This window comes from Sprattus sprattus (assembly GCF_963457725.1).
Source record: "Sprattus sprattus genome assembly, chromosome: 10".
In the NCBI taxonomy this organism is placed as follows: domain Eukaryota; kingdom Metazoa; phylum Chordata; class Actinopteri; order Clupeiformes; family Clupeidae; genus Sprattus; species Sprattus sprattus.
Genome location: NC_137908.1, coordinates 12,188,896 through 12,203,669, shown reverse-complemented (window position 1 = coordinate 12,203,669; position 14,774 = coordinate 12,188,896). Strand labels below are relative to the sequence as shown.

The 14,774-nt window shown below is 44.2% G+C and overlaps 1 protein-coding gene across 1 annotated transcript in view; it reads right to left on the bottom strand.

Moving 5' to 3' along the window:
- LOC308371126 (testis-expressed protein 264 homolog) overlaps positions 1-14,774 on the bottom strand; it is a gene marked incomplete at its 5' end in the record, with an annotated part of 41,715 nt that overhangs the window by 18,651 nt on the left and 8,290 nt on the right. Inside the window, one exon of the mRNA XM_080845916.1 lies at positions 11,951-12,172. Coding sequence (XP_080702042.1) covers positions 11,951-12,172 — 222 coding nt within the window. The remainder of the gene's footprint in view (positions 1-11,950; positions 12,173-14,774) is intronic.

Genomic DNA, 14,774 nt, shown 5'->3' with positions numbered 1-14,774 from the left:
AGATGATGACAAAGGATGCCAACATCAGATGATCTTAATAACTGAGAAAATGTTAAATCATGTCTGTCAACATGGGTGTAGGGGGTAATGTTAAGGGAGTGATTAACTCTTCCCTGTACAAACATTGTGTTTTGTCTCATATGCTACTGTACTCAGTGACATAACTTCTGGTTGGCATTAGTTATTTGCCCTGTAGATTAGGCCTGTATTATTAACTATGTCTTTACCTTACATTTCGTCATGAAAAATAAACCGTGTGGAATTTCAGCAGTGGCGCTACTCATTCAAAGGCTCTCTTCACGTCTTATTGGCTCGAGCTGAACTAAACATGCCATAGCCTAGCAAGTGACTTTGGGCTTTTAGGGAGGGGCGAAAGCAGACCACTCTAAAAGAGCACAAGAGGTGAGCTGGATTTATATGACAAAAAATTACAGCTTCATTGCAATGTGGCAAAATAATGGCCTTTTCAACTGTTTGTGAATGTAAGCCTTTATAAAAGTTTGTGACTGCAACTGTAGGCTACAGGCTGTAGACTTAAGCTCAACAAGAGTGACAGGTTGACAAAGCTCTGTACCATATTTTTTTTACAGGAGCCATTTCACGGCCACCAACCTCCTCAGAATATTTACCCAGTGAATGCACTTGTCAGGGGGCCTGCTGGAAGCCAAAAGCCAAGATGGACGGTGAAGACAGGGGAGGGCTTTATATCTGCCCAATTGTGTGTTTTTAAGCCAACATGGTTCAGGGAGCTTCTCAAATCCCCTGGCAAGCGTCTCGAGAGTCTCGACGTCACACTTGGCTAACTGTTCATAATGCTGGAGAATGGCTTTGGCGATTCCCCTTATGAGCCATTCATGTTCATGCATGTTTTTTGCTTGTTGATTGTGAAATTGGTTTCATCACAGGGATTGGTTTTACTATTCTGCTGGCCAGTGGAGCGCTGTGATCGGTCCTGTTGAGCTTGGGATGATTGGCCGGTGACAGGTGTGGGAGGGGCTCCGAGGACAAAGGCCATACCGGTGCTATTTTTGGCTGAGCCCAATGGAGATGACCTCGTTTGTGAGATTAATGAAAGGCATTTCCATTTTTGATATGGAAATGAACTGACGAACTTCAGCTTTCCTTTGGAAGTTAGCATAATACCCCCTGTGCACGTTGGCAGCTAGCCTTTCTTGAAGGGGTCCAAGCAAAACAGCAGCGTCCGGTATCCTTAGAGATTGTTTTTGCCATTGGAAAACTGTATTATAAGTACATACGTATCCGAGTGAAAAACTGGCATCCAAAGTGTGAAATCTATTGAGAATCTAATCTGTGTTCAAAGCCTAGCCCTTCTTGAGCGTCTTTTTTTCCTTTCATGAAACACAAAAAACAAACCATCAAACCATCGCACTTCTTGGGAGTACTGGCCGACAGGCGAGCAACACATTGGGCTTTGCCTCTCCCAATTACACACGCACTCACACTCACACTCCCCTCCGCCCTCAGGCACTGCACGACTCCTGTGTTAATGCAATACATACAAGCTGGCTGCTACTTTTCATGTATTAGTTAGGAGCACCATCAAGGGAAGCCGACATGTTGGAGGGGCGTAATGGTTCGCCCAGGCTTCACTCGAGACGTAACAGGCATCCCACTAACAGCTTGGTTTCATCAAAGCCCAACAAAGGGGAGATTCCCCATCCGTCTCACCCCAATCACACACCCCCACATTCCTTGATGTGGATGACTGGGGACGGAAGAGATCAGTCCTGCTAGGATTCCAACCATCACACCAGCAGTGAGCCACAGAGGAAAAAGCACCTGCAGTGCAATGTGCTTAAATTCACTCAAATTGGTCGAAAGGCTTACAGTTGACTTCCACACAGCTCAACGTGGCTGCCATTTCACAGGCAAACTTACATGCCCTCTACAGCTCAAATAATACGGACAGGTTACAAGGGCTTGACTGCAGGGGCCCGGGCCTTTTAAACATGCAAAACTATGCTGGGATAATTACATCACAGATTCCGGAGGTTTCTGCCTGTTGCCAAGGTAACACGGTCTGGGTGGGTTTGCATGGAAATAAGATCCTTTGATATTTCAGAGATTAGGACACAATTCATTGAATACTGGAGGAGTGCTGTCACTGTGAGTTTAGATCGCAGAGGCTTGTTTGAAGAGCACGGCTCACTCACACTATCAAGACAACCACTCACACCCCATATTACCAATCTCCACTGATGTGCAATGCACCTGGTATTCAGTTGTTCTTGGACAGCCATACAGATGCTCTTGAAGCACAACTGAAACAATGAGTTATCACTTTTCCAAGACCATATCCACAATGTTTCAAAATGTGATGGAGCTCAATATTACCGGAGATTTTGAAAATGTGTTTTTTTTTTTAAAGTGTATGCAAAAGACAACTAACTGGAGCAAAAAAGTATGAGCATGAAATTATAAAGGTTATGACCAACTACATAAAAACATTTACATTTAGTAATTTAGCAGACGCTTTTATCCAAAGCGACGTACAAGGGAGAGAACAATCAAGCAACAACCTGGTCAAGAACACAAGACACAAGTTTCACTTGGTAGTAAGCGTATGGCAGCTAAACTATCTGCACTGCTGGTGACCAATATTTGAGAGTGCAGTGACTCTGGTGGATTGGGTCCAAGCCAGACTTCAAAAGGTGTTCATCAGCATTATTACTGATGAAACAGCTGTCCCTGGGCAGCCTCCCAAGGACAAAGATCACTGGTTGCTCTCAAACAGGGCCTAATGAAATTGGACAAGAAGCATGGAAAAGCTGAAAAGAAATCACCCTATTATTTTCCCATCTTTCTCTCTCTCTCGGTCACTTTTTCTCTCTCTTTATCTGTCTAACTCCCTGAGTGTGATGGTGAAAAATAAGTGGAGATAATTTTCAAGGTCATTTCCAAAACTAAACAAAAATGTTGCTTTATAACCATGAGGCGAATAGAAAAGGCATAGACTATATGCCACTATCTGTAACTTATAGAGCAGGGGCAGATAGACAGACTGTACACAGATAGACAGACAGAGACCGATAGACACAGAAAAACAAGAGGGACAAGAGAGAGAGGCAGAGAGAGAGAGAGAGAGAGTGAGAGAGAGAGCGAGGTTAAGCACCAAATGAGTAACACTTTGAGTTAATTTTCACCTCTGAAGTCTGAACCTTGTTTAATTTACACCTTCACGACCACACCTGGCAGTCCTCCATCAGTATCTATGTATGGGATAACGGCTGCTGAGGAGTCCCTTTACACAAAATGAATGGACGAGGCAGAGGCAAAGACCTCCATGCTGCGAAGCAGAGTAAACGGTATAATGAGTCATACAAAATGTTCTCAACAAGCCTTTTCCACTTGGTTTGGTTTCTTTTCAAACAGAGAAAAATCCAAGAAAACCAAAATCAAAAATCCATCACTTCCAACCAACTGTGTTGGAATAGTGCACATTTCTGTGAGAAAAATTGCTGTGCGAATTAACACGATGAAAGGGCAGAGTTGGCATCTGCCCTTAGACGTGGTAATTATCTGGGCAATATACCAGGCAAAACTATACCAGCTGAATGCCAAATGCACTTTGAGGATGCGTATTGAAAATACTCCTTCACGCTTCCTCGGTTCATTCTCTGGCTAGCAGCTAGCTGCTACTGGCTGCTACTAACATCACTACTATGCAAGCTGTTACAGTTGCCGTGCTCCGACACATTACTGAATGCAAAGCACACCTGGATACAGGAACCGTTTAGCTCAATCTTGCAGAGTACACCTGGTAGTTGGGTGCGGATCAAGGTGGGAGAACGTTCCCACCACGACTGCTCCAGAATTCGTCTGGGACCAGACTGAGAGTGCCTCCTCTTAAGAGTCACGTTGTGGTTGTTTTGGTCTGCATTACTGTGTTCACGCCTGCCCAAACGAATCCCACCAAGGGGGAAAACGAACCAGAGTCTGATTTAACCGGACTAAAAAGCTCAAGAGGGAAAACACTGAATATTTCAGACAGCTGTCTTGACAATACTGGCTATACCTTTGTTATGACGCCGTAAGGTGCTGGGATGCTGTTCTACCATTGTTCACTGTTGAACATGCGGGACAACACTGTCCAGCGTCACTAGAACCACCTTTGCATAAAAGGTAAGAACACCTGCAAAGATCTTTCTCAAAGTTTATAACACACTGTGACGGTCGTGGTGCGACCGCACATGAACCGCACACTCCTGCCCCATCTTTGCAACTACCCAAACAAGACATGGTTTGCACACACATGCACACACAGACACTCATACCACTGATTACAATTGGATCTACCTCATTGAAACTGAACATTGCATAGACTGGCGGAGGGGGGGGTAAAAATGGTCTAAGCCATAGCACTTGAGTAAGGTGGTTTTTACAAACCTGTGAGACATTATGTAGTTATGTATTACATAGTTATTTCTTTGTTTGATAGTGAGGAAATACTATGTTTAGTAGGAGCAGGTGATCTTCCTGGAGACTGCTTTTTGTCCTCTGTTTATTGGAAAGGCTTAGCAGTTATCCTGGGTATGTTGAACCCTATTATAACTTTATATTTCAGCCTCACTCTGTCTCTGAGCTTTTCGGGCCAAACCCACATTTTTCAAGGCAATCGAGGCTCGTTCCATCGTACACATAACATAATAAACCATGCTAAAATTGTACAAACTTAACCTCAGCTATGGCATGAGAACACACACTATGAAAAACACTGTCCCTTTAGATTTTACAATATTGCAAATTCAATGAAGTAATTTTTGCATTATTCACAGAAACCTCAAAAATCACAGCAATTTTTATTGCAATTTGCTGTGATTTTGTGTTGTATACCGGTGACCAAAGGGTTTAAAGGTTGACAACGTGATTGAAAACATTTGATGTAAGCGATTCCAAACTTTTGTTTGGATATTTCGAACTGTTGAGCAGTGGCATACTCCCCCTCCTCAGTCAACCACCTCTCGGCTCTGTGTGACATTAACACCAGGGCTCTGATCAATGGCATTGTAATGTGACATTTACCCCCTGCAAATGTCCCAGAATCCCATGGGTTTCCTGTGGCAGCAGGAAGAAGAGTCATGTTTGAGTACAGAAGAGCCAAGCGTTGTCAGCCAAAACCCCAAGGCCTGAACACACACACACAGCATCCATCTTAGCATACAAATGTACATGCAAGCGTGCACACACACACAGGCTCACACACTCACACACATATACACCCCCCCATCCCCCCCTGTCCTCCATGATCTGTGCTGCTCCAACACACACCAGCAGCTCGAAGCACAGCACTAGAACCCTGCCTCACACTAAATCACGCACACGGTTGGGAAGACGAATGGCTCAAAAGAGCTGATGACATTCACCTGAGGGAACATGGCTATGGGGCTGAGCTTCAAGCTTTCCAGGAAAGCAGAGCGAGATCCACACACAGAAACAAGAAGAATGGGACGGGAGTAAAGAGAGTTCAGGGTCACAGTTTCACGGCCCCCACAGTTCCATTTCTTTCCTTAAGTGATTAAAATTTAAAGAGAACACAAGTCAAGTGGTTCAAGCCACTGCTTTACAAAACAAATTAATCTTCATTTCCTTCATTGACACCAGAGCAATTTCAGTTGCGTGTGTGTCTGCCGACACCGCATTTCTGCCTGAGGAGGAAAGGATACTGTGGAATATTAAAGTATCAGGCATTCACACGAAGACTCTCTGCTAAAAGGTAGTGATGTACAAATTGCAGATATCAGGATACACATAGTACAATAACAGCAATAGGAACCAGGAATTAATAGTTCAATAGTAGCATTACTGCTGACCGTTGTCATGTAATTTCTCTTACTTAAGGAATTAGAGGTGGTGATAAAATTCCATAATTCCTAATAATCCAAGCTAAGCAAAAGACAGAATCATTCAATGAAAGCAAATGTCATGTGTTTGCGAGGCTGTACACTAGGGCTGTCAAGGAAATATTCTAAATTCGAATAAACATTCAAATAGTTGGTAAAAACTGAATTTCACGCCTGAGGCCAGGGACAGGTCACAGGAGTCGCACTGTCTGGCACAGCGTCACTGCTTACAGTTAACTTGCCTGGAAGATGCCAGAAAGTGCAGAACCCAGCTTGACCGCAGCAGAGAAAGTGATTCTGGAAATATGAGGGTAAACTTGTCGAGCCTACAGCTAAAATAGTGTTTAGACGATGTAAGCTAGAGGTAGCTTAGCATTCAACAACTAGCAACTTGAGGCTACATCTCCAAAATGTGCACCCAAGTGAATATGGCACTTCAGCGAAACAGCCACGTCTGGATACATATTTTGCGCCGTTCGCCACAGGTTTGTTGTCTGCGGCAGAACAGGAGGCCTGCACGCAAATTGATTTTGTTCATATGCAAGGACATGAGGCAAGGACATGAGGCCGATCAGTGTGGTGGATGGGATAGGCTTCAGGGAGTTCTGTGAAGCACTGAAACCGAGGTACCGTATCCCTAGCAGTGATATACAGCCGCGGAAAAAATTAAGAGACCACTTCAAAATTATCAGTTTCTCTGGTTTTACTATTTATTGGTATGTGTTAAAGTAAAATGTACATTTTTGTTTTATTCTATAACCTACTGGCAACATTCCCACCAAATTTCAAATAAAAATATTGTCATTTAGATCATTTATTTGCAGAAAAATGACAATTGGTCAAAATAGCAAAAATGATGCAGTGTCTTCAGATCTCGAATAATACAAAGAAAACAAGCTCATATTCATTTTTAAACTACACAATACTAATGCTTACACTTAGGAAGAGTTCAGAAATCAATATTTGGTGGAATAACCTTGATTTAAAATCACAACTTTCATGTGTCTTGGCATGCTCTCCACCAGTCTTTCACATTGCCGTTGGGTGACTTTATGCTACTCCTGGCGCAAGAATTCAAGCAGCTCGGCTTCTTTTCATGGCTTGTGACCATCCATCTTCCTCTTGATCACATTTCAGAGGTTTTTTATGGGATTCAGGTCTCGAAATTGGGCTGGCCATGACAGGGTCCTGATCTGGTGGTACTCCATCCACACCTTTACTGGCCTGGCTGTGTGGCATGGAGCATTGCCCTGCTGGAAAAAACACTTCTCAGAGTTGGGGAACATTGTCAGAGCAAAAGGAAGCAAGTTTTTCTTCCGGGACAACGTTGTACTTTGCCTGGCTGAGGTTTGTAAAAGACCATAAGGATTGAAAAAGCGGACTTGAGGTTCTTCTAAGTTCGTCTTCTCTGATGAGTCTGATTTCACAGTAGGTGCAAGACTCTCTGGCTTGTAGGCCTCTCCAGGTCTCTGTCTAACCATCAGACGACCATGTGTTGGGCAAAGCTGAAAATTGGACTCATCAGAGAAGACGAACTAGAAGACCCTCCAGTCCGCTTTTTTCAATCCTTATGGTCTTTTACAAACCTCAGCCAGGCAAAGTACAACGTTGTCCCGGAAGAAAAACTTGCTTCCTTTAGCTCTGACAATGTTCCCCAACTCTGAGAAATGTTTTTTCCAGCAGGGCAATGCTCCATGCCACACAGCCAGGCCAGTAAAGGTGTGGATGGAGTACCACCAGATCAGGACCCTGTCATGGCCAGCCCAATTTCGAGACCTGAATCCCATAAAAAACCTCTGAAATGTGATCAAGAGGAAGATGGATGGTCACAAGCCATGAAAAGAAGCCGAGCTGCTTGAATTCTTGCGCCAGGAGTAGCATAAAGTCACCCAACGGCAATGTGAAAGACTGGTGGAGAGCATGCCAAGACACATGAAAGTTGTGATTTTAAATCAAGGTTATTCCACCAAATATTGATTTCTGAACTCTTCCTAAGTGTAAGCATTAGTATTGTGTAGTTTAAAAATGAATATGAGCTTGTTTTCTTTGCATTATTCGAGATCTGAAGACACTAGCATCATTTTTGCTATTTTGACCAATTGTCATTTTTCTGCAAATAAATGATCTAAATGACAATATTTTTATTTGAAATTTGGTAGGAATGTTGCCAGTAGGTCATAGAATAAAACAAAAATGTACATTTTACTTTAACACATACCAATAAATAGTAAAACCAGAGAAACTGATAATTTTGAAGTGGTCTCTTAATTTTTTCCGCGGCTGTATATACCAATAGATTCGTAGAATTGTATAACAGTGTGTGCCTCATTTTATTTAACGTTAACAGAAACATTTCTAGTGTGGGCTAGTCACGACTGTAGTGACTATATTGCATGAATAAAATAGACTAGATAGGCTACAACAGCTTGATGCACTGGTCTGATTATTTGCCGGATCATGCCAAGGAAAGGTTCCATGTTTGACACAGCTCGCTCGGAGCGTTCAATGTCGGTTCTATACTGTAAAACGCTTGATCAGCACTCAGCATTTGTTTATTTTTGTCGTTCATTTAAACCGCTATGCGCAGAGAGCGCGACGATGCGGGAGAGAGAGAGAAAGAAAGAAAGAGACCGAGAAAATGGAATATTCGAACGTCAATTTTGAACAATTTTGACAGCCCTACTGTACACCAAATCCTTCATAGAAATCGCGAGAGCTCCTCCATGCCGACCTTCTCCCAACCTTTCGCGCCATCCCCATGTGACCTTTGTGTGACCTTTCCGCCTCGTCCTGCTTGGTCTGCACTGCCACCAATGTAAATGAGCCCACGAGGACTGCCAGCTGTGCCTCTTTTTCCTATGGGTGCTGACTTGGCACTGCTGTCATGGCTTCTACATTAGTGGCCCCTAAAGTGGGGCTGGTAGCCAACTCAACAACCTGACTGAGTTGGCCACCCCGGTGGCATACAGTCTCCCTATTCCACAGTCACTCAGAGTGGCATACAGTCTAGGGCTGAACGATTTGGGAAAATAATCGAATTGCGATTTTTCCCCAAAATATTGCGATTGCGATTCGATATGCAATATTTTTAAATGTTATCCTCTTTTTTTCTCCAACAAAACGTACTGAATGATTTAAATATGACACAATATTAGATACATTTAGTGTGAAATATTCTTTCCCACATTTTACATTTGTATTTAACTGCTCATTACAGAAACAAATAGGTGGCTTTGCCACTGTGCATTTAAGCTATTTAAACAAAGTCAAGTATAAACACAAGGCATGCACTTTTTAAATTGGCCTTATGCAGTAATTGTACTTCAGGGTTAGGGTTAGCAGTTTTACCTTAAAGGCACCCAGTGCAACTTTCGAGGCTTAAAAATAAACATTCAATTTCTAGTCTTTTTTACACATAGTAAGTTTCAATAACTCCATACCATAACATATCGACATTCAAGGAGCAAAGATGAGACGTCGTTGTGTGGTGAGAACTGATAGAAAATCGATAACAACAACAATCGCCGCCATTTTCTTAATTTTTTGTTACCTACAATAAATAAAGCAGGATTCCAGTCAATGGAAAAATGGCCTCTCCCCACCGGCGATTGTTGTTGTTTACGATTTTCTATCAGTTCTCACCACACAACGACGTCTCAACTTTGCTGCTTGAATGTAGATATGTAATGGTATGGAGTTATTGAAACTTACTACGTGTAAAAAAGACTAGAAATTGAATGTTTATTTTTCATTGAATGTTTCTATAAAGTTGCACTTGGTGCCTTTAAAATAACAGCTTTGAAAATTGGGGCGCTACAATGACTTTTAATATGGAGAATCGCCTCTGTGCCATTGCCATACCAGGGTCCGTAGGCAAATGACTGCGTTATGTAGGTGTGCCTGAAGCCGCGTGGTTTTTACTGTCTGCCGAACTAGTAAGTAGCTTATTTGCCGTCTTGTGTTGCACTTGCTTGATGTTTGACTGTGTTAGGACAGTTGTTGACTAACTAGTTGGTCATAGTGTCAAATTAAGCACATTTCAAGAGATTTCGCTAGTTTGAACCATTAGCATATCGTTAGTGATTAGCAAGTGATCCATTATGCTGCTTTAATCACTGTGTGCAAAATTTTACATCTAAAAAAATTAATAAATCGCGTCTCATCATATCGCGATTAAACCGCAAATGCAATTAATCGTTCAGCCCTAATACAGTCTCACTATTCTGCAGTCACTCAGGGTGGCATACAGTCTCACTATTCCTCAGTCACTCAGGGTGGCATACAGTCTCACTATTCCTCAGTCACTCAGGGTGGCATACAGTCTCACTATTCCTCAGTCACTCAGGGTGGCATACAGTCTCACTATTCCGCAGTCACTCAGGGTGGCATACAGTCTCACTATTACACAGTCACTCAGGGTGGCATACAATCTTACTATTCCAGTCCCTCAGGGTGGCATATAGTAGCACACTAGCCCGCTCTCTGTAATGGGCTAGCAACCCACTGCTAGCCCACTACAGAGAGCCTCAGTGCCCAGGCAGTCAGTGACATTAGTATTCCTCAGAAAAGACCGGTCGAGTGTCTGAGATCGGTGAGATCCCAGGCGCTTTTCTCCACAGAAGCCAAAGCTGACTGTGCCAATTTAATTGTTCCACCCCAGCAGTCCAGGGGGCAAAGACGGGGAAAAAATCTGTATGTGAAACATAAATTACAGAAATGCTTCCGGACAACATCAAACATCAACACAAGAGCACAAGCACTCAGTCTTGCATCAACTCACCTCTACAGCTTGACATGTCTGTAGGGGATGCCTGTTATTCTCACTGTTTGTTTGTTCATTTGTTGCTTGGGCTGCATCAATCCTATAGAGCTAAATGTCTCGGTAAAGGTCACACTACAGGCCACAGAGCCTCTGATCGATAACGACACCTCAAATATATGCCGCGCAGCCATACATATTCAAAGGCAGATGATAGTTTGGAACCATTTTTTTACACAGAAAGAGGGGGATAATAAGAAAGATAGATAGATAGATAGACAGACAGAGAGAGAGAGAGAGAGAGAGAGAGAGAGAGGAAGAGAGGGGGGGAGAGAGAGAGAGAGAGTGATTTAAAAAGAAGACGGTAAGAAGAGTAAGAAACTTATGGGCAGAAGGAGCCTGAGAAGCCCAGGGAGAGGACAGGTGTTTCAGATCCAAGAGTGTCAGGTCACTGGAGCTGCAACAGGGCAGATGGCAGAGCAAGCCCCAGGGGACAGGGACGGCAAACAAACAAACAAACAAACACACACACACACACACTTATAGGGATGCGTTGGCACACATACAAGGACATGCCAACACACTTTCAACAGGCCCACGTGTTCCCACACCTACACAAACAAACAACTCTCCCCCCCGTGATGCGGCCACTTGCACCCGTTGGTCCACAAAATTAATTCTGAATCCTGGTCAGCAGCCTACCCACGCATCATCCCGAGGGACACGATACACCAGGGGCAGTTGGATGGCGGGACTGTCCAAGATCACCCCAACCATCGGACTCCAGTCCACCTTTCAGGCCTTGGTCTCTTCTTTCTCTCTCTAGCCTCTGTCCTGCCTCCCTCCCTCCCTCTCTCTCTCTCTCTCTCTCTCTCATTCTTCCAGCACTGTGGAGCTCTGCTGTTTCAAAAAAGCGTTTCATCACTTTCTACATCCAGACGTTGCATGCATGTATGTATGTAAGTCAGAAATAAGGTACATATTACATCATGCAAAACACCAGTTAGCAAATTCTTCATGACTGACTGCTTGATCTCGACGACATGGCTTGTGAGAAGGTGAATATTGAGCTTTCTAAACACTAAGTGCGATCCTAACTCAGATTCCCCCGTGTTGGATATGGTGACGGAGTCAGATGTGAGAACATGGTCTAGCTGATCTGTTGCCATCGGATGCTTGTCTGAATGTAATAGAGAGAGTGAATGCTGATGCACACAGCAAAGGAAAACATGACCTCGAGTTCTTTCAAAGATCCAGTGAGGTCACAGGTAAGGTCGAGACAAGTCTCATGAACAACACAAAGCCTCCGGGAAAAGCGAGAGTAACATACCTTAATGTAGGTGTCCAGCTGAGGGTAGACCCGCTGCACCCCCAGGAAGACTGAGAGTGGGGTGCGGTGAGGGAAGCTGGCACACACAGCGTGTGTGACCTCTGGGAAGGAGAAGAGACGGAAGCCTGCCTCCTGGTAGCGAAGCTGCGTCTCCGCACAGGGGGCGCTTCCCTCCTCAGTCAAGATGCTGCCCACCGCATAGCGGCACAATGGACCAGGCACCTACCACACACACACCACACACACACACACACACACACACACACACAAATAATGAAAGAACCACATGTTTCAGTTTTACATGTACTTTAGGATATACAGTATATACACAAAGTGTACATGAGTGTGTTTCTGCTGATTTGGCCTGGTTCCACCAATCCATTTTAGTCTTTACTGTTTCTTTGTGCAAATGAGAAGAAAAGGGACCACCAACCTCTTGTGTAAGCACCAACAGTAGTCTAATCAAAGTTTAAGGGCTAAAAAACGCTGAGTCGTAAAAGAGGAGAATGGTACCTTAAGGCCCATAACAAACACACTTTTACAGTCAAGATTAATAATCAAACTCCATCATTTGAATAGCTCTTGAATTATCAGTGGTAGTAGGGCAAAAAAAAAAAAAAACTCCATTTTACTGGATTGAGGCAGACAGGCCTTCCCTATTTATTATGGCTCAGCAGATCCCCACTTTCTATAGCTTTTCTTGGAGCGACTACAGTGCACATCACAGTCCAAATGTACTCATGGGAAATCTGAGAACCCTCCCAGTCAGCACGGTGCGAGTCCCTCGTGCCTTGCAAGAGGAGATCAGCCAGTCACTGAAGCGATTGTGATAAATGAAGCACTGAGTGGTGAGACGACTGGCCTTACCCTCACCATACCCAGCTATTCACACAGCCATGAGAAAGGAGCAGATTTATTCTTTTTATCTTTCTCTCTCTCCCTCTCTATCCGTCTTCCTCTCTCTCTCAGGCCTAGCGGAATTCCCTATTGTCTTCCCCAGCATATTTCAATTCTTTTGCTCATTTTCATGAAAAGTGTGGAAGAGTGAAAGCTCTGCCCTTTACACAAAGACGACACTACCTTGGTCAAGAGATTCAGCGTGGGAAACACAACTGTTTATGAGGTGAAATTATTACAATCTGGACTTCACCATTCCTTCCCCCATCAGGCTCGTATCACTAAACCCAAACCAGGCCCGTGGCCCTAAAGCCATGTCAACCTGCGAGTCTGAGTCTACGCTCTGTCTCACTTTTCTCCTCTCAGAATGTCAGTCGACATAAATTAACCGAAAGATGACTATTCATCACTAACACAGAAACTATACGGGAGCTCTGACACCGACATGGAGATACAACACTGCTTCTGGTCCAAGCGCTGAGCACATTCACACGTATTCCAGGCAAGGCAGGCAGACATGACAGCAGGCACTTTTGCTGTTTGATCAACAGTGTCAACACGCCTCAGTGTCTCACACTGCCTGATCATTATAAATGCAACTGCATCAGGATCAGATGAAACAGATGAAGCCCTGGGCCTGGGCCACTTCCCCAACAATGACCTCTCTCTCTCTCTCGCTCACTCACTCATTCTCTCTCTTACTCAGGCGCTCTCTCTCTCACTCACTCACACTCATTCTCTCTCACTCATTCTCACACTCTCACTCACTCACACACTCACTCACTCACTCACTCACTCATTCTCTCTCACTCATTCTCACACTCTCACTCACTCACACTCTCACTCACTCGCTCACTCACTCATTCTCTCTCTCTCTCTCTCTCACTCACTCATTCTCTCGCTCGCTCACTCATTCTCTCACTTACTCACGTGCTATCTCTCACGTGCTATCTCTCACTCGCTTGCTCACTCTCTCGCGCACTCTCTCGCTCATTTATTCTCTCCCTCACTGTCTTGCTAACTCTCTCTTATTCTATTTATCACACACACACAGTTCACAGAGAGCTTCTGTCCTTGCCTGGCTGTAAGATATTAGGAGTCAGTGAAGACCGCTTGATGGACTGGCAAAAATAAAAAACAGAAGCAAGGGGCACATCTGCATGCACCCCACCATGCGTGTCATTTCCTGCTGGTCTCCTGCTGCTTCCTTCTGTGAGGTCTGAACTCCCCTCTGGAGGGGACTGTAGGGAGCCTCTCTGTAGGTCACGGCGGACCAAAAAGCCATGACAGCACAGCTGCAATAAGACCTTCCGGGAACAGTTCCGAGGTAGCTCTGGGCAAAGCCTCCAGAGTTCTTCCAATGAGGAGCCTGCTCTCCTGCACTCGCCTTCCTTTCTTAGCTGCGTCTCTGACCTGCTCTGAGACCTTACTATCTAGAGCTATTACGGAGTAGGCTAATGAATCAGACCCCTATTAGGAGGCCTCCCTGGATTTACTACCTGGGATCTGATTCTCTGATTAGATGTGGGAGGTGGACAGCCCTGTGCTCATCTATTTTTCTCAAGGCAGAGTCTTCATGACTGATGCAATGGCCCACTTCAGCTGCAAACTGGATTCAACTCATATTCAACCATATGCGTCACCCCCCCAAACACTGAGACTACACAACATTAACAATACAATATTACAATATTTTCTGGAGTGAGTGGGGACTGAAATTAAGAGTTTCCAGACTTTCCTTCACCATCTGGTCCACACACCAGGACAATCACAAAAGATCTCAATCAAACTTTTGCAACATATCGCACCTACGACCTATACCATGCCAGGTTTTACCACCCTGCAAAGAGAAAAATCAAATCTCTAGTCACTGATCAATACAGACAATCAAACCACCTGTCAGGCCTCACCTGTGCCACACTTCAGC